General features: G+C 37.1%; 1 protein-coding gene across 1 annotated transcript; it reads left to right on the top strand.

Moving 5' to 3' along the window:
* Positions 1-12,460: 12,460 nt before the first annotated feature.
* Positions 12,461-13,563, top strand: LOC147617718 (uncharacterized). The gene is made up of 3 exons (XM_086775975.1): positions 12,461-12,854; positions 12,975-13,045; positions 13,164-13,563. The coding sequence occupies exons 1-3, from the start codon at positions 12,773-12,775 to the stop codon at positions 13,386-13,388; spliced, it is 378 nt and encodes a 125-aa protein (XP_086632101.1). The 5' UTR covers positions 12,461-12,772; the 3' UTR covers positions 13,389-13,563.
* The last annotated feature ends 6,406 nt before the right edge of the window (positions 13,564-19,969 follow it).

Raw genomic sequence — 19,969 nt, forward strand, 5'->3', positions numbered from 1 at the left:
TGGGATCCCAAAAGGTGCCATAATAGTAAATTCAAGCAAGCAAGTAACCATATCACTCATGATATGTGTCCAAAATCCCTTAAAACCTTTCCAACATAAAATCAGGTTACCATGAAGACTCCTCATTGACAAGAGGTAATCCATGCCACTTGACCAAATACTCAAGTGTAGTATGACTATAAAAAGCACTCTTTCACATTTGTCCATTATGCTCTCCAGCACATATTTAATATTTTATTCTTCATCCATTGGTGGTAACTCATTAAAAACTTGCACTTCTAGTACAACATAAGCCTTCAAATGGGACACATGAAATACATCATATATATCTTGGTAATTCATAGAAGTAATAGTTGTGGGTATGTAACCTCTCCAACTCTCCTCAAGACTTTATAATATAAGGACCATAATAGCAATAAGGAGCTAATTCGGTGTTGGTGTTGTCCTTGAGAGAACTATATCTTGATTTAGGTATTCTTAGAAACACATAATCTCCTTCTTTAAGCTCAAGATTAAACCTCTTCATCATTAACAATGCCTCTATGTATTGTGTCTGCAACATAACAATGCCATCATTACACTGCTGAAACTCAATGCCCAAATAATAGTGCAACGGCCCAAGATCTAACATTTCAAAAGACCTCTATAAATCAGCTCTATAAAAGCTGAAATATGATCATCATCAAGGCTTGTGAGTATCATGTCATAAATGTATAGCACGATACCAAAAATTCATCTTGAATGTAGAGGGTACTGTCACAGTAGGACTATTGAAAAAACTATGTGCAACCAAGTATGCATGTATCTTCTTATACCATGATCTAGGAGCCCACTTAAGACTATACAAAGCTTTTTTCAATCTGCATACTTTTGATTCCTGACCTTTTTGAATGAAACCAGAAGGCTAAGATACATAGACCTTCTCATGCAAATCTCCATTCAAAAAAGTAATTTTGATGTCCAATTGATGTACATTCCAACCTTTATATGTGCTACTAATGTAATGATACTCCACATGGTAGTCATACGACATGTGGGTGCAAAGGTCTCACCATAGTCAATGCCTTTTTCTTGTTCATAACCCTTTGTAGCAAGTCTTACTTTGTATCGCTTTTGACACTAATGTTAGCTTTATGTTTAATGTTGTAAACCCATTTTGTGCCAATGGCCTACGTGCTATGAGGCAAATCAAACAACTCCCAAGTACAATTTTTTAGTAAATCATCTCATCCATTGTTTTGATTCCTTTTCTTCATCAAAGAAGATAGGTTCCTCTTCATTACATAAACTAGCAATAAGAGCATGACCTACGTCAACATGACATGTGTGATGAGAACCTGCATGTGCTCTGCTAGTAGGCAAAGGAGTGGCCAATTTGTTGTCACGTAGTGTTTGCACCATTCATTTTGGCATACTTTTCAACTTCTCAATTTCTCTTCTTTCCTCATCAACTGCATCATCCACATTTGCCTCATCAATAGGTTGATAGGTGGACTAAAAAACATGTTGATTTTGAACTTGTGTGGGTTGATTTTCAGCATTCATTTGAGTACACCAATGTATCCTACATATAACATGTTGATTTTTAACTTGTGTGGGTTCATTTTCAGCATTCATTTGAGTACCCAAATGCTCTACACCAATGTATCCTACATATAACAATGGAAGGAAAGTGTCAAATATATCTTACAAACATACATTTTGCTATTTTTTACACGAAAGTAAGGCCAAATTGCATCTTCCACAAATACAACATCTCTACTCATAAGAATCCACATCTCTACTCATAAGAATCCACTTGGTAGCAAGATGATAGAGATGGTAACCTTCACTTTCCAAGCTATACCCCACAAAATACATTTAATAGCCTTATCATCAAGCTTGCTGTGAATTTGCTAAGGCGGCACAAGTATATAAGCAAGATAACCAAAAATGCGAAAGTGAGCCATAGAGGGCTTTCTACATTCCAAGCTTCAAAAGGAATATTTGTATGCAAAGCCTTTATAGGAAACCTATTCAAAACATATCTTGCAAACATGGCCACTTCTAGCCAGAAACCATGAGGCAACTCCTGCCTTTTGACCATACAATGTGGCATCTCCATGAGAGACCTGTTTTTGCATCTAGCTACACCATTTTGCTGAGGTGTATAAGGAATCGTACATTGGTGTTTTATCCCATGATCAGCCATGTATGCATGAAACTCCTTAAATATATACTCCCCCCCTTGATCAGTCCATAGAGTATCAATCTTACATGTAGAAACATTTTCAACCATAGCAACAAAGTACTTAAAGCACATAAAACCCCTAATTTCTATTTCAATGGATATACCTCGGTATATCTGTAATAATCATTAATAAATGTGACAAAATAACCACATACATCATTTTGTATAAACTATAATTTTTGGACAACGCTAGTTGAACCATCTTTGGGAAATGATGCCTCTTGCATTTTCCCAAGAATACAATCCTTACAAACATGTTTGATAGGGGATTCAAGATGTGGCAGCTCTAGACACTATGTCATGCTTATGCAAACGCAGAAAATTGCCAAGTTCAAGTGACCAAAGCATGCAGGCCACAACTTAGTATCACCCATTTCCTTTGTGGTATAGAGACTGTACATACAACATGCTTTTGTCTTTCATATGCATCTAGTCTATAAAGGCCATGAGACAAAGTGCCAAAAGCAACAATTATATTATCATGATTGGCAATCATGAACGATACATCTGTCATCCACAAACTGAACCACTAAGCCACCCTTAGTAATGGCAAAGATAGATAACAAGTTCTTCTTGATCCCTAGTACATAGAATACATATGAGAGCATGATTGCTCCACCATTTACAGCAATGAGAACAGTTTTACCAACTCCTTTTACATGATATGAGTAGTTGTTTGTGCATGTAATAGTGTTTTCCTATGGAATAGATTCAAGTGATAAGAACAAACTGTGATGAGAAGTAATGGTCTTACTAGCACCATTTTTAAAATACCACACATGTACATGTGTAAAACAGCCATGCATATATTCTTATACGAAGGGTCAAAACTACATTGCACAATAAAAACCCAGTCATCATCATGTGCATACTTTGCAGATTCTTTGTTTTCTACATTAGATGCTGATGCATCAGCTATAGCCATACTTGAGTCTTTCTTTTTCTCCTTCTCTAGCCGCTTCTTGCACTCATTAATGTAGTGACTTGGTTTTCTACAATAGTTGCATTTGCCCTTTTTCTTTGGCTTGTTGCCTTCCTTGTTCACAGGCTTACCCAATGACTCTAATTTCATCTTATAACTACCCTAAGGAAAGGATTTATTGTTGCCTCTTTATTGGACTGGTAGCAAAAGCCTAATCTCCTATATGCAATGACAGATCTGTTTTGCCTGGATCACTCTTCTTATAACAGCATAGAAACCAACTCCTCAAACTTCAAGGCATTTAGATTGCCTTTCATCAATCATGAGTCTCATGATAGAAGTAAAACTTTAATATAAGTTCAGCAATGCATTCAAGAAAGTAGGCACATATGAACTACCAGGATTTACTTCATCAACACCGGCCAACTTCTCCTTAAAATCCTTGATTTTTGTAAGGAATCTGTTCATGGAGTCTCCCTCATTCATATGCTCTAACTCTAATTTCTTACATAGATAAGCAGCACATGCTTCATTATGTATCTGGTACAATGATGCAAGTGCATCCCAAGAATGTTTAGCAGTCTTGCATGACCGAATGTGAGGAAAGATACTCCTCTTAACTAACAAATCAAGCAATGCATGCATCTCTTCCATCTAGGACGTTTCTCAGTACCAATGATAACATTCCATAGCCCTTTGCCTACTAATACATGCTGCACTATATAGGACCAGAACGGGTAGTTGGTCCTGTTAAGCTTATCCTCAGTAGCACTATATAGGACCAGAATGGGTAGTTGGTCCTGTTAAGCTTATCCTCAGTAGGACAACATCCAAAATACGTCAATGTATGCCATTTTTGATAATACCAAGCAAGTAATCACACAACCTACAAGTGCTAAGTGATCCTTTAATGCAACCAAGGTGGCTGCTCTAACAAGGCCACTGATAATGGAGACCTACAAGGTGTATGAAAGAAATATAGAGTAAAGTGAGTAGAAATTTTACTCATAAGATGTAGAGATTGATGTCACTGAAGTGTAGCTTGTAGATAAGATCTGATGTGTTGAGTGTCTGATGATGCTTCACGTGTATTTGAACACCCGTCTTTGTAGTAGATCTGGAAATACTACTCTAGAATTTGATGAAGAATAGTGCAAGTCTAGTCTCAAAGATGTTTGCAAAAACTGAAAACCATGTGAAGATCCCTCAAAAAGTGCCCGCAAACAAAAAGTCTAGCTATAGAACATCAGTACAAAGTACCACACACTTCACGGTCCTCTTTCTTCTAAAAGGGTTCCTTGATCCGATTTAAGATGATAGGTGACTCGAGGTGAAGAGTAGGCAACAACAACATGGATGAGGAGCATATTCTTTGATACCAAATGTTGGAAAGAGGGTTGCAAGAATGCGCGCACACACACACACACACATAGTGGAGAAGCTTAAGGGAACACACCATGAGATGATAGATAGATAATGAATGTGTGATGTACAAAGATGATAAGTATACCCCAAGACGGGTGTATACTAGCATGGGGAAAAAACCTCCTAAAGAGGGAAAAAATACCTCGACTAGTCCTACTGTGTTCACACACAATACTGCCAAATATGGCTACACTTATTCACCCTTTCCATTAGATGCCATCGATCTCAGGATGATAAGCGATACTATGAGTCAAGTTGGTCCCCATGGTCTCAAATAGAGTTTTCCACCAAAATGAACTCATGAACTTGAAATCATGATCATTGAACAATTTTCTCCGGCATACCATGTAATTTGAACACATACTCCACAAATTGCTTTGCCACCATAGATACCGTGTACTTGACCTTTGTAGGAATGAAATATGCCACATTTGTCAATCTATCCATAACTATATACAAGCTACCACATCCCTTCTTTTTATGAGTAAGTCTCATGATAAAGTCCATAGCAACGTGTATCCACTTTCCCTCGGGAATAGGTAAGGACTAAAGAAAACTCATGGGATTATGTGTTGGATCCTTATTGATTTGACAAGGCATACACTTTAAGACACTACACTTATATACTTGGGCCCCTTTCCACACTACACTTATTAATGTCCTTTTACACTTTTCCATGGCCTTTGGCCCATACCATTATTTACATGACATTAATAACTTTGTTACATTCATAAATATCCAACAATAGTTATAGATACTTTCTTTATTGGAGATTGAGTATGGAGACAAGGATGTTATGCGGTTCCTCATGTGGTGCAATCTCTATTTTTATAGTATGAATTCTCATTCATCATGATATTAATAAGACACTTGTTCAATTTTATTTTACATACATTGATGAGGTCTTTAATAACTCATCCATAAGGCAATTCCTTTATCCTAGATTGAGGATAACTATATGTGGATTTATCCTCTACCCTTACTAGAAATAAATGAACATATTCATAAAGAATTAGTTCTACCCATAGAAAATAGTACCATAGCCATTCATTTTTAAAATCTATTTATAGAGTTCATGGATGATGGTTGAGTCTTTCTTACTGAATTTGATAAGACCAAAGAAGAAATACCATTACAATATATTAATTTCAATTCCTATAGTGAGATCATATAAATTAATTCTCTCAATATAAATATTTTTGATACGTTATATTTGCAACACCACTGCAATGCTAGTGATAGTATTCTAGATATTTATTGATGATATGGTGAAATGTAACTTCCATCAACAAAAGGTATTTGACATCTAATTATTTTTATAATGTGCTTTTCCCACTGTGCTTGTTCTTATGGATAGTCCTTGTAAATGTGGTCTATTCCACACCCTATGCATAAAGGAGTTAAGGTGGAGGTACTCACAAGAGTAATAGCCATCCCTTTTTTACCAGACACTCAACTACTCGGTGAGGTCCTGCTTTGGATAATTCATCTAATATGGTTCACCTATTAAGGTTATATATTTTCTCGAGTAGGAGAATAGGAAAGAACTACCATTACAATATATTCATTTCAAGAAGTCAGACAATATTTATTTTAAACTTCAAGCTACAAAGCCACAAAGCATAAATGTATGATAATGGACCTTAAAAAAACAATCACAAATAAAAAACGTACAATAGACTAAACAAGAGAAGCCATAGAGCACACTATTTTCTTCTTTTTTGTTGGGAAACCAAAATTGTGCACCTACATCAAAACTCACTTTATGATGTGGCAATACAACATCTAGCCTTACATCCTAGGTATAAGAAATGTTAATGTGTTAGTGTGTTTACATAATTGGTGTACTAGTCTTTCATTATAGTAGAAAGCCAAGGAAAAAAATTCCTATGTGTTTCATACCAAAACATGATTTTAAAGGTGAGCCAAGATCTAGGTACTGTGCAAACTACATCATGGATAACATTTATTTAGTTTTTACAACATGTGATCTAGCTCATGTGTAAGCTACTACATAGTTGACATAACCTATCTTTTTTTAGATACGTGCTACTATATAGCTAGCAAGCCTAATTAACATTTATGTTCCTTATAAATTCTAGTGTAGGCATGTTTTAACTCATAATACAGTGTTTACATGCTCAACTTTCAAATTTTTAGATTAAAAAGGCTTCAAGAGAATTAGGTAGTGACACTATGGACAAATCTTACATTTTAAGAACTAAGATTCTTCTTACTATATCTACTTCATGATGTCATTGTGAAGTAAATGAATTATGCAAATATAGAAATGAAAAGAGATTTTTGTAGTAAAGGGGAAAACCCAGATATCTACTTAGGGAATATTCCATCCACCAAACATGGAGGTCTTAACACATTGAACCTTTGAAATGGTGAACTCAAGGTCTTAGTACATTGAACCTTTGAAATGGTGAACTCAAGGCTTGCAAGAATACAGTTATGGGGGTCATCTCAAGTTGGTCCATGTACTAACTTGAGATTTTACAAGACTACATTGGTATTTTGATAATTGTCATTCTCATAACTATATCAATCTTCAATAAGATACTCAATGTCATACATTTTACAATGCAATCTTGAATAAGATGTATAAAATTCCAAAAAAGTTATCCCAAAAAAATTCAAAAAAGCTTTATATGACAATCCCTTACATGTGTTTTGGTGCATTTGTATTTGTTTTTGCAAGGTATGGTGTGTCTTTGTATAATAGCCTTTTGGAATGAAAAATTCTAAATTTTAGCTTTTCTTGATCCAAAATTTCAAGATCTAGCTAGCACAAAGAATGATGTTTAAAGGAGAGCAAAGAATAATAGGATTGTTTCTTGTAACCCACTCTAAAGGCAACAAACATGAACACGGACCCACCCCACTCTAAAGGCAACAAACATGAACACAAACCCCAAAAAGTTTGTTGGCTTAAATTGTTACTATAGGCCTAAAGACCCAAACAAACTAAACCTTCAAAATGTTTAACCCATGGCTATATAGAGAATCACTTGACATATCACTATACACAACTTGCGACCTTGCAAACCATTGTGTAAAACATTAAAAATTCTCAAGACTACCAAAATTGAAAGTTGTTTCCTTCAAAAAACGGTTACGAGGATTAAAGGCCTATTAAAAGAAGGTGCTAGGCTTTGAAAAAAAATGCAATTCTGCAACCCTCCTAGTTTTACACTAAAAGAAGAATTATTAAACTTTATTTTTTTAAAGCAAGGATAACCTTATTAAATGACCAATACATGTCTAATTAAATTTGATATGTACATGTGTATGTGTGTGTGTGTGTGTGTGTGTGTGTGTGTGTAGTATATAATATAAATACACACACACACACACACACACTCACACACATATATATAGAGAGAGAGATTGAGCACCCTGATTTATGGTAAAATTTATTGTGTTGCATGGTACATTATTCCTTTCCTAGGGCCTATCTAATAACATTGTATATATTGGTAGTTGTAATTTATGAGTCGCAAACTTGTGATTCTTGAATCTATAGCCTAGTTTGAACTCAAGTAGTGCTCAAAAAACCCTTCCAAAAAATTTAAAATAAAATTTGAACAAGGTAAAATAAAGACAATTCTCAAAGCTTGTTGGTCGAGCTTTTTATTTATTCATTTTGAGATGTGACAGTTGGTACTGAATTAGATGTCACTAGGGTATATTCAAACCCGCTACCCCCTTCTTGGGAGGGTTGGGTGCTACTACTGGGCTATAACTATTGAAAATCAACAAAAAAACAAACTACATGTTGGGATTATAGCAAAAAATACATAAAAAAGCTATCCTAATGCACATAGTTTGCAACTTGGGACTTCTCGATTCCATTAGGGGGGGGGGCACTAAATAAGTCCTCAGTTTTGAAGATTGGAGTTGTGGCTTTTTTGCCATTGAGACAGGGGGGACCCTTCAAAAGAAAGGTTTTTGTGGCATTGTAACAGTGTGACTTGTCCCCTAAGGCTTGAGGTTGGAAAGGGGACATCTTAGTTAATGCAGGGTCGGCTACAAACAACATAGTCATGTGGGTGTGATGACGTGGAAGGAGATCATAGAGTGGAGGAATGGATCATAAGGGCCTAATAGTGAAGAGGGTGAGCACATGTATGATGGCACCAATTAAAAGCATGACGTGGACAATGTGTGGGGTCAGTGATGGGCGCTGTCGTGCTGGCAGGAGACCGGCGGCCACCTCAGCGCGCAGTAGCGCCTTCATTTTCACAGTCGACCAGCGAGCGTGTGACGTGCCCCCTTCGTAGTAGTTGTTGATAGCGTGGGTTCACCCGAAGCTTGCTTTGCATTTCCCCAACCCTCTCAATCGGCCTTCAAGGCTCTCCACATGTCTTCTTGGCTTTTTTTTAGAAGGGTGCCCATGGGCACACTCATGGCCCCCAACTTTGAACATCCCACCACCACTTGTAGACATGTCTGTGCAAGTCCTTATTTTTCAGCCTTCCTAGTATGACCCAGGGCTGTGTTCCCATTAGATGCCTCTTTGGCTTTCCATCAATCCAAAAAACAAATGGCCATCATGGGCCATGTTGTTGTCTAGGGGTTGGGGGGTCTCTATTTGGGGAATGTGGCTTAGAAATTTTGACTCCACTGTGGTGTCCATCACATTTCACATCTTGGTGCGCATGTTGTAAAGCTCAAAGCTTCTTTTCTACACCTTGGATTTAAAGAAAATCAATCTCCCCATCATTCAATTTTCACTACCGAAAAAAAAACTTGCAAGGAATTTGTTGTGAAAGCTATACTTGCAACCACTTTCACTCCCATATGCTCATGCCACCATTATTTTTGTGATTGAGCTAACAACATCTATCTAGATTCTATAATCCATATTCGTAAATGGTTCATGGAAAATTTGCTGGGATTTGGCCTTTTTACGATTATCTCTCTCTCTCAAACAAACACTCTCTCTCATGTAGATTTGGCCTTTTATGATTCTCTCTCACTTTCTCTAGATTTGGCCATTTGTAGTTGAGCTAATAATATCTATCTAGATTGGCCTTTTTTATTACTTCTATCTCTCTTTCTAAAGAGTTGGCCTTTTGTAATTGAGCTAATGACATCTATCTAGATTTCTCTAGATTTGGCCTTTTATAATTGAGCTAATGACATCTATCTAGATTTCTCTAGATTTGGCCTTTTATAACTGAGCTAATGACATCTTTCTATATTTCCTCAATGGTGCATGGAAGTAATTGCTTGGATTTGGCCTTGGTTAAGATTCTCTCTCTCTCTCTCTCTCTCTCTCTCTCTCTCTCTCTCTCTCTCTCTCTCAGAGGCACACGCGCGCGCGTGCGCACACACACACACACACACGTGCATGCATGCATCCATGTATATGTGTGCTTGCATGGAGACTTAGCTATATAAAGACATGCTAAAATGGTAATGACAATCCTCAAACCACACATTTTCTTATAATGTGCTGTGTACAATAAATTTTACTTTTGGATGTTCTTAAAAAAAAGAACTATTATCATTGATGAGACCATGGTATTTATGTTTTAACACCATGCTCTTTGGACTTTATAGCTATGCTTAAAAGAAGTTGAATTCACACACAATATTGAGCACTTAAGATCAACTCACTATTAATGTGTGCACATGCATTTCTTGACATCGACTCTTTGTCATACAAGATCAAAGGCATGCATAACATGCAAGAAAACCATAAGTCACCCTCACATTTACATATTACCCTTATTCATATAAACATACACTCTTTACTATTACAACTTTTTTCTTAAAAACATTCAAGGCACACTTGTTCATTTATGTCATTTTCATGATGGTTAAAGCGATCACATCTAGCCTTAAGACTTATTTTTCCTTTTGTATCAGCTTTCTAGTGTTTGTTTGACTCTCATAATTTCTATCTTTAAGAGCATTGTAGTGCCCTAGGCGGTGATCTAAGCTTGACTCTTCCATAGCTAACTCAAAGGTCGCTACTTCTACTCATGATTAGAAATAGAAAAGACCTAGAAGTTTGATAGCATAGCATGATTCATGATGATATCACTCTTGTATGTGCTTTCTATGTGTTCCATTGTGTGTGAAAGAGAGATGCAAGTAAGAATATAGAACTTAGATAAAATTTGACAAATAGTAATCTTAATTTTGGTTTCTTTGTTATACCTTATGGGATTCCTTTTCACCAAGTTTAGGTAGAAAATAGCTTTTCATACATGTCATGCTATAAAGAAATATCCATTTTTGTCCCCATACACTTCCAATGCACAGTTTTTTTTTTGAAAATTTATTAGCCTTATTTGAGATGAGAGGGTTATTGATCTTACTTGTGATCTCTTTTAAATTTGAACTACAAGTTACAAATTTCTTTTCACAAGGTTTACGTTAAAAAAAAAGTAGCTTGTCACATATATTATGCTAAGAAAACAATACCCACTTTTGTCTCCATACATATTTGAGGCCACTCCTGGTTTTTACTGAAAGTTTAGTGTATATGAAAGGGATGGTCTATTGACAAGTTCAAGGTTATAGCAAAAGGTCCATTTTTAAAGACTATTGATGGCTTGAGGTATGCTATCAAATGCTCTGGAAAATGCTAAAAACATAATTATTAGAGGGCCACATTGTGTGAAAAGTTAGCTTCACCTTCACATGGTAGGATTTTTAAAAAATTGATTTGAAGGACTTATGCACAGAAATTAATCTTTCATGATTTGGCATATGATTAATAAACTTTTGTACATTAAAGCTTCCAAGAACCCCATAGAGTGTATGTAAAAACTTGTATTAATGAAAATATTGAGATCTAAAAAAACAGTCAAATATTATGTTTATAGTGTATCATAAAGCTAGTGACAAAATTAGTTTATCATAAAGCTAGCGACAAAATTAGTTTCTATAACTACAAGCCCTGAGTAAAGTCAACTACATCAAACATAAGTATTGGGACACTATGATTAATTTTACAGTGTCACCTAGTAGAGACCCACAAGTATAAAAGGCATTTGCAAAAGTTTTTTTCCAAATCACTGTACAAACCATATATGGTCATGTGTATTACAAAACAAATAAGCATCACAATAATTTGAGCAAATAGATTAAAACAAAAGTCATCCATACATTGTCATGTGTGTGTCTGTGTCTGTGTGCGCATCGCGCAAGCACGTGCATAATTGCATACAGGCATGGGACTCACCAGAATCTGCGAAGGGAGGCCGAGACCATAGCATATCGCAAAAGCATGATTGAAGGCAAAGCGTCTCAGACGAATGAAGATCATCATATGGGCCCTCGGACTTCTCTCCAGGGCTTTCCTCTCGCCCAAAGATCTCACCAGCGTTACCAGCGGCGGATGGTTGGGACCATAATAAGATAAGAGTTGAAAGGTCCCACGTTTTTTGCAAGGCGCATGCATGCACGCGCGTAGAGGCATAGTGAGATCTCACACCTTCATGTTGGGGTAAGTTACACTCTCACACCCCCATGTTGGGAGTTGATTCAAATATATAGGGCTCAAGGTTGAATGCTTGATTTGGCTTTAAAAACTAATTAATGAGGGTTAGGGCTGAAGTTTTTCATTTGTGCTGGAGTTCAATGCCAAGTGAAAGACTGTGAGAGTGGCCGTGCGAGCTCTTCACATGGAGATGAGGAGAGGGTCAATTACTACGTTAAAGCCTGGGCGAGGAAGCAGCCAAACAGAGGTGGGTCGAAGAAGGCAAGGCAGAAGCGGCCAAGCATCCTCAACTACTAGCCCATCAAAGGGCAAGGTACACGAAAAGAAGCTCCAAAAACATTAAATAACTAGCACATCCTCTTGAATCATTACTCAGTTGGCCGTGGTCTCACCAAACCAACGAGTTGCAAAAGAATTAAGGGTAGCAGCATGATCAATGAGAGCTGCCTAGCTGCGCATTAAGTACACAGAACCATTACTCTCACAACCATGCACACACAAGCTTCATACTGTAGCTGTTTTGAAGCTTTACCGGTAGCACAAACAGAGCATCTCGGCGGCCCCCCCCTCTCTCTCCCTGTCTGTCCCTCTCCTTCCTTGCCTATAAATGATAATCCTATCAGACTCTCCATTTTAATTAGCCTTCCTTCTCCTTAATCCAATCATCTTTGCCGCCATTTTGAGAATTCCTAGGCAGACTCCTTTCTTCATAACTTCTAAGAATATTTTGATGCTTATCAACACCATGAATCTCTGTGTTTTGGTTGGGTTCTTGTTGCTTGCAGCAGAGATTGGTCAATGCTACAAAGAAGGTAGCCTGTCTACTCAATGAGTTCCTAATGAAGCCTGTTTAATACTCGATGCGCTCCTAATGAAGCTTAATTATATATGCTCATCAGTACTGACCTTAGACAAACTGTTATCTATTGCAGAAGCTGGGCATAATATGCGAGGCACCACCCATGCAGGTGGTGATAATTCTGGGCCGTCTGTGTACAAGGAGGTAATGCGGCATGGTTAATTAAAGTTAATATGAATAATGATACTAAAAACACATAGATAAGTGTACTGTGAGAATGCTTAGTTATTCTTGCGCATGACAAATCGGGTTGATATTGTAGGAGGTGGTGCACAGCTTGGCGCAAGATCAACGTGATCTAAAGAGCATGCATCAAGGGCCAAATCATGTCAATAATTATATACAGCAGCTAAGGGTGGTGCATAGCCGCCGCCTGTTGATGAAGAGATCATCAAAAACAAGCTCTGTGGGGATAATGCGCAGAGATGAGGCAGCAATTCATATTGATTACAGTGCCCCTACAACACACCCACCAAAGAACAATTAATGAAATTAATTAACAGAATGATTAGGGTGGTGGTGGTGGGTATAATTAGCACTGCTGTACAGAGCATGTTGTTGGATATTCATATAGCAAGTCTCTCTGTGTATTTAGCATTAGGTTAATTAAGGCACTCAAGCGCCCACTCAAGAGAGGAAGCAGGCTGCAGAGATTGAGTGCTTTCGAGATTATTGTCAAATTATTTTCCTATTATCAGATATTAAGGTAACTTGGAATAAAATGACTTTGTGGCTCGTCGAGTATTGTGCAATGATTGCATGCACTTGCACACGTCGATGATACTTACCATGACAAATCAAAAAGGAAAGAAAATAACATTATTTTTCTTCGAGTTATATATATAAAGTATAAATAAGGGTCATACAAGGGTGGTTTCACAAGCACCAAGAAAATTACATTATATATATATATATATATATATATATATATATATATATATAGAGAGAGAGAGAGAGAGAGAGAGAGAGAGAGAGAGAGAGAGAGAGAGTGTGTGTGTGTGTGTGTAAGGGTGGGTTCACAAGGACCTCGCACAGTATGCTTCACATAATAGACACACACACATGCATTCACAAGCATTCTAAAATGTGGGTCGCTTGTCCAGACTACCAAAGACACCATAGCATGGTACATTAAGCCAATCACGTCACTATATCTTTGACGCCTTACAATGCTTAATGCTCTTTCATAACAGGATCCACCATACCCATCAACTCATCTAGATGCATCATTATGCCCCAAGCAAAAAGCATATAGTGAAAATTTTCAAGCATACCATTTATGGCCCTGTTTTTCAAAGAAATAGTAAGAATTTGAGTAATTGAATATTTAAAAAAAAAGTAAGGATCCACAAGTTGAAACTCATAACTATTGTGTGTTTGAAAGAATCAATGTGCCCATATATTCATTTCATGACACACTAATAATATTAAATACTTATTTCCACCATTAATTGATAATTAAATACTTATTTCCATCAATTGATAATTGATCAATAAACATTACTACTAGTCAACGAGTAGTCAACCAAATAATGGTTTTCTTACATCCATAGTCAACCAAATAATGGTTTTCCTACAATTAATTAGAACACTGAAAGGAGGGAGATGGCAAATACACACAAACAAGAAATGCTCAAGCAAGCCAAATGGTATGTCCATCGAGAGTGTGCACACATATCATCAATGAATACCTCCAACCACTTTTGCAAGTAGTTTTTGAAGGCTGTGCACATTAATCATTGGAATGTTGCTCGGGCATTGGTGAGACCGAAAGGCATGACTTTGTAAGCAAAAGTCCCCCACATTGTATTAAAAGCTATCTTATGCTGGAGGTCTTCGGCCGTTATAGACACCTGATTGTAACCTGAAAATCCATCTAAGAAGCTGTAAGCGTCTTCACTTGCTACTCTCTCCAAATCGTGTTCCATATAAGGCAATGGGTAATGTTCCTTCTTAGTAGCTGCATTGACCTTTTTGAGATCAACATAAATCCTAAGTTTCCCATTCTTCTTTGGAACTATTATGATTGGTGACAACCAATCCGTATTAACCTTTTTTTTCCCTAAGAGTTTTATTTTTATTTGTCTAATTGCAAAGCTTTGTGAGGTGTGACTAATGACCACACTTAGTAGTCTATCTCTATATGAGTTGTTATGACCATACTTAGAAGTCTATCTCTTTATGAGGTGTTACATCTTTATTGTAGAAGTAATGATATGTGCACTAGGACCAAAGGTCCTTCAAAAGACTATCTTTATCTATACATTGATTAGCTTATGGACACTTTTGAGCTTATTGATAGAGAAATCCCTTAGAAGAAGCAAGGAATCTAAATGATAATATAATCATGTAAATGGTGACTCTTTCATTTTTTCCCTTTTAAATCTCTATGATAATTCAAAAAAATTAATCATATTACTAAAATTTTGATAAATGAAACAAAAAAAATTGTGCAAATAAATTTCACAATTTAATACATGTAATTCTAGAAAATACAAGTTTTTCAAGAAAGAAAAAAGGGGACATTACTTGAAATGGATCTAGACCAAATATCAAAGAAATCAACACATAAAGTCCACATCTAGCATCCATTTGATGAACATCAAACACATATAAGAAATCCATGTGATTATGATGAGAAGAGAAGAAATCCACATGCACATGTAGCAAAGAAGGTATGTGCATAAGGCCTAAGTGGTTCAACCTCTCACCATGAGGATGGCTATCAAGCTTGCCATGAGTCCTAGACCATTAAAGGCCATCTCCATGAAAGGAGCCATGAGTACGTGTAAGTGTCCAAGATAAGAATGATCAAAAGATCTCTACGATGAACCCAAGGTCCTATTTATAGTAGCCTTGCCCATGGCCCACTATTTACATATTTTGGACCTTAGTTTTGCTACATTAAAAACCATCCCTTCCCAAAGATTTTGTCCTCTAAATAATACAAGATATCTACAATTCATCATAGCCTCAAATGAAATCACTGGGAAGTGGTGAAGGCCTCAAATATGCTCTCCAAATGCAAGGAACGCCATAAGTCTTCATCTCCAAATGCATATGTGTGGGACTGTTATGGCAGCTCTTGTTGTAGATGAAATCCCTTGAAAGATTCTTCATGAAAAATCCATGGAATAGGCTGCAAATGATGCATACACTTAGCCAATCATTTCCCACATCATATTATTCCATTATGATGATGACCGAGTGATGACCAATGAAGCTTGTTAGAGTAGAGCATCGACCCCAACAATGGACCTTACCAAAACTATCCAGAAATTATAGCATACATATAATCCCAAGTATTACCCATTTTCTTCATACAAATCATGCCACTTGGTCAAGAAACATCTTCCTCAAGTAAACCATGTTGTTGCACATACTCCAAAGATTGCCAAGTAGCTTCATCCATGGGTAATTTCTTCCACTTGACAAGGAATTCTTCAATGTTCCTATTCCTCAAATCCCTTATCCTCTTGTCCACAATCCTTTCCAGCTCATATATGATCTCCCCTTCTTTATCCATGGGTGGTATCTCTTCAATCTCTTTTGGAAGAGTGCCCACATACCTCTTAAGGTTGGACACATGAAACACATAATGAATTCTTGTAGAAAAAGGCAAATCAAGCTTGTAAGCCAAGTCACCCACCTTCTTAACTACATTAGGGCCAAAAACGGCTAGAAAAGGGCTGTTAGTTAATCTAAGGATTAAGAAATTGTCCAATTGTGAATTGACACGTATACAAAAGTATGGCATTCTTGTCTCCTCCAAATGTCTTCTTAACGGTTCTATTTTAGTGGCGAACGGCTAAAACGGCTAAATTTAGACGTTTACGATGGCTAACATTGAAGTTTGGGTCCAAAATAGTGACATCTTGTTCTATTTTTTATTTCAAAAAATCAAGCATGAAGATACGAAATCCTCTTTTCAGGCCTTGAAAACAACGCTATTAATGACAAAACACCAAATTTTTTCAAACGTCTACTTTCCACCTTCCCTTCATTTTGGCATATGGTTTATTCTCCTTTCTTTGCACTTTCAAAAGATTCACTATTCAAAAGATTCCCTATTTTTCTCTTATCTGTGAGCTTCTATGGCGTCCTCACGTCGTCCTTCTCATAATATAACTTCTTGTGATTTTCATAACACGAGAGAAGATGGTGTTTGGAAACCCATGTCTTTTCGTGTGAATGATTGGGTAACAATGCTTCCCTCTTGCAAAGGTGCCCACAGGGTGAAAAGAACCAAGCGAAATGAAGTGAAATCCCATTGGAAAGGTCGTGTTCTTGCATTCAAAGTGACCGACAATGGCTGGCTTGCAAAAGTTCAACATGTCTACATGGCCAAAGACATGGTGTTGAACTTGGATGAACATCCAATTCTCCATTCTTACTGTAATTCAACAAAACTTTATCTATTTGATACAACACAATATTTCTCTTTCTGATATATTTGTTGTTTGTTTCATTTCAGTTATCTTTCCGTCCAACAGCTGTGGAGTGGCAGCCTGTTGAGAGCTTAAGTGGCACATTCAAAGCAATTCACAAGGGGATTGCAGATGTCATGTGCGCAGACAAACCACCTTCATTTTACAAATCAGTGGATTTATTTGTGTATTTTGCAGAATACAGGGTTCCATCAAGAGAAGGTGTTCATGGAGAATTATATGACATACCTATTCCCACATTAATGTCACTAGAATGGGAAGTTCCTGATCCAAATACCATAACAAGCTTCAAATCCAAAATCAAAGATGATATTCTTAAAGCTATGTCTCCTGGAAGGATTTCAAGAAGGATAAAAATTCAATGGTTCTTGCCTATACATGTCTTTGTGGCATGTTTCAAAACAATGGAATTGGAGAGGACAAGAACGATGTGGCTTAATAGAAGACTATCTCTGACTGATCTGGACACTGTACTTGGAGAAGGATGGAGTACCAAGGAAACTTTTCATATGGGGGACAATATCAGTTGTAGAGTAAGCCCAAATTCTTTGTCTATCTCATACCAACTGTGTCGCCAATCCCTAGTTTTGGGCTATGACTATAGGAGATGGAAAAGCAAGCTTGGTAGTTGGGTCCCTTTGGATTCTGAAGAGAATTGTCCAGAGTTTGAATTTAACATCATAGTCCATCCATTCATAGATCCCAGGAAACTCATAGTAACATCAAACTGCCGACTACAACATGTTAGAGAGTCGCTTGAGTTTTTGGACGAAATATCACCTGAATATAGATTCAAAGTAGATGATATTGTTGTCAGTACAAGGATGGAGAGTGTAACCTCATGCATCACATGTCTCCCCCCAAAAAAAGTTGTATTTGAGCCACTTGCAAGGGCAAGTTTGTATAGTTGAAAAGGATTTCTCCAATAATGTAATCAATATATTCTGCTAGATTTCGTCTTGACTTCTTCACAAAAATGGTTAACAAATTGTTTGCAACACAGAACAAGGTTTAACAGTTGAATATCAAATTATTGATACTGAATTTAAGTACAGAATATTGTCCCAAAAAGGGTGTGTTCATGTGGACAAAATGAACAAAACAAAAGCCAATATGTGGAATCACTCTACAAAATCAACTTTCCTTTTGGCATGAGATGACCCTGCATCTTTAGAGAATCTTTCTCTCTTCTATTTGCTTCGATCAAATTTTGCTGATTGAGGTTCAAGTTCTAGAGTTTTCAGCACTTGAGGTGTTGGAGAGGAAGACTTTAGAGTGAATTCCTCTAATGGTGGTAAGTTGGGCTCCTCTCTGAGACCTTCAGGTGTTGGCGAGGGAGATTTGGCAGTGGGGTCTGGTTTTGGAGAAGGTTCTTTGGAGGTTGGCCTTGGAGACTTGGCAGTCTTCTTGGGGAACTTGAAAAAGAAATTTAATGGAGAGCCAACATTTGCCCTCTTACTACCTTTGTTGGATAAACGACGCTTCTGAATTTTAAATTTCACTGGTGAGTGAAAAGGAAGACCTTTAGTAGCACTCCTCTCTTTGACAGGGGTCTTCTCTTTGATAGGTGTCTTCTCTTGAGCTGGAGAAGAGCTCTTCTCTTTGGCAGGAGGACTAGGGATCTTCTCTTTGATAGGAGTCTTCCCTTGAGCTGGTGAAGAGCTCATCTCTTTGGCAGGAGGGCTAGGGGTCTTCTCTTTAGCAAGAGGGCTAGGGCTCTTCTCTTTAGCCTAAGGGATCTTTCCTTTAGAATGGGTCTTCTCTTTAGAATGGCTCTTTTTCCCCTTGGAAGATCTGCTCTTAGTAGGGCTCTTCTTTCTCTTCTTCTTCTCTTTGGCAGAGGTCTTTTCCTTTTTGAATGAGTCATCCTTGTCTTTGCTTTCCTTCTTCTCCGTTTTCCTTTTCTTTGAAGTTGTATCCTTGGCTCCTTTATTAGGTGGAAAGGGAGAATCAGGATCATATGGATTGATGGATCTGCTCAAAACCATGGACACTGCCTTCTCCCTTACCCAACTTACCCAAGAATCTGGATACTCATGCAACTAAGACAAAAGAAAATAAGAAAGTAAGAATCACTAAATGTATTCACTAAATCAATCAATGGTTTTCACTCATGAACTTACAGTAAGTGTTGTCATTCTAAATCTTGACTCAAGATATCTCCAAGCATTAGCAAGTACCATCCATCCACAAGATGTTGAGTCTTTCTGCAAAGGAACTTCCTGATTGAAGTACTTAAAATCTTCAAGTTTGTAGTCTACATAGGTAGAACTTAGAAAACTCAAGATAAGTTTGGCAGCACTGCAAGCATAAAATATTGAGGGTCAACCAAATAATTGAAAACATGCAAGAAATTGTTCTGGAACATAAACCATGGAAAAGTTGATTCTTACATTTTACTTCTCCCATGAATGGATGCCAAAGAGTTCATAAAGATCACATCTCTATCCAATAGATTGAAGATAATAAGACTCCAATGGCCTCCGTGATAATATGAATACTGCAATTAGTTATGAATATTGTAATGTCTATTATAGGCAAAAGATAATTGAGTATGAGTCTTACACTTCAACATAAGGGTATACAATGTAATTGCAGGTAAGCATATCAAAGTTTTTGA

This window comes from Cibotium barometz, chromosome 36, assembly GCF_041138505.1.
Source record: "Cibotium barometz isolate CiBa-2024 chromosome 36, ASM4113850v1, whole genome shotgun sequence".
Lineage (NCBI taxonomy): Eukaryota > Viridiplantae > Streptophyta > Polypodiopsida > Cyatheales > Cibotiaceae > Cibotium > Cibotium barometz.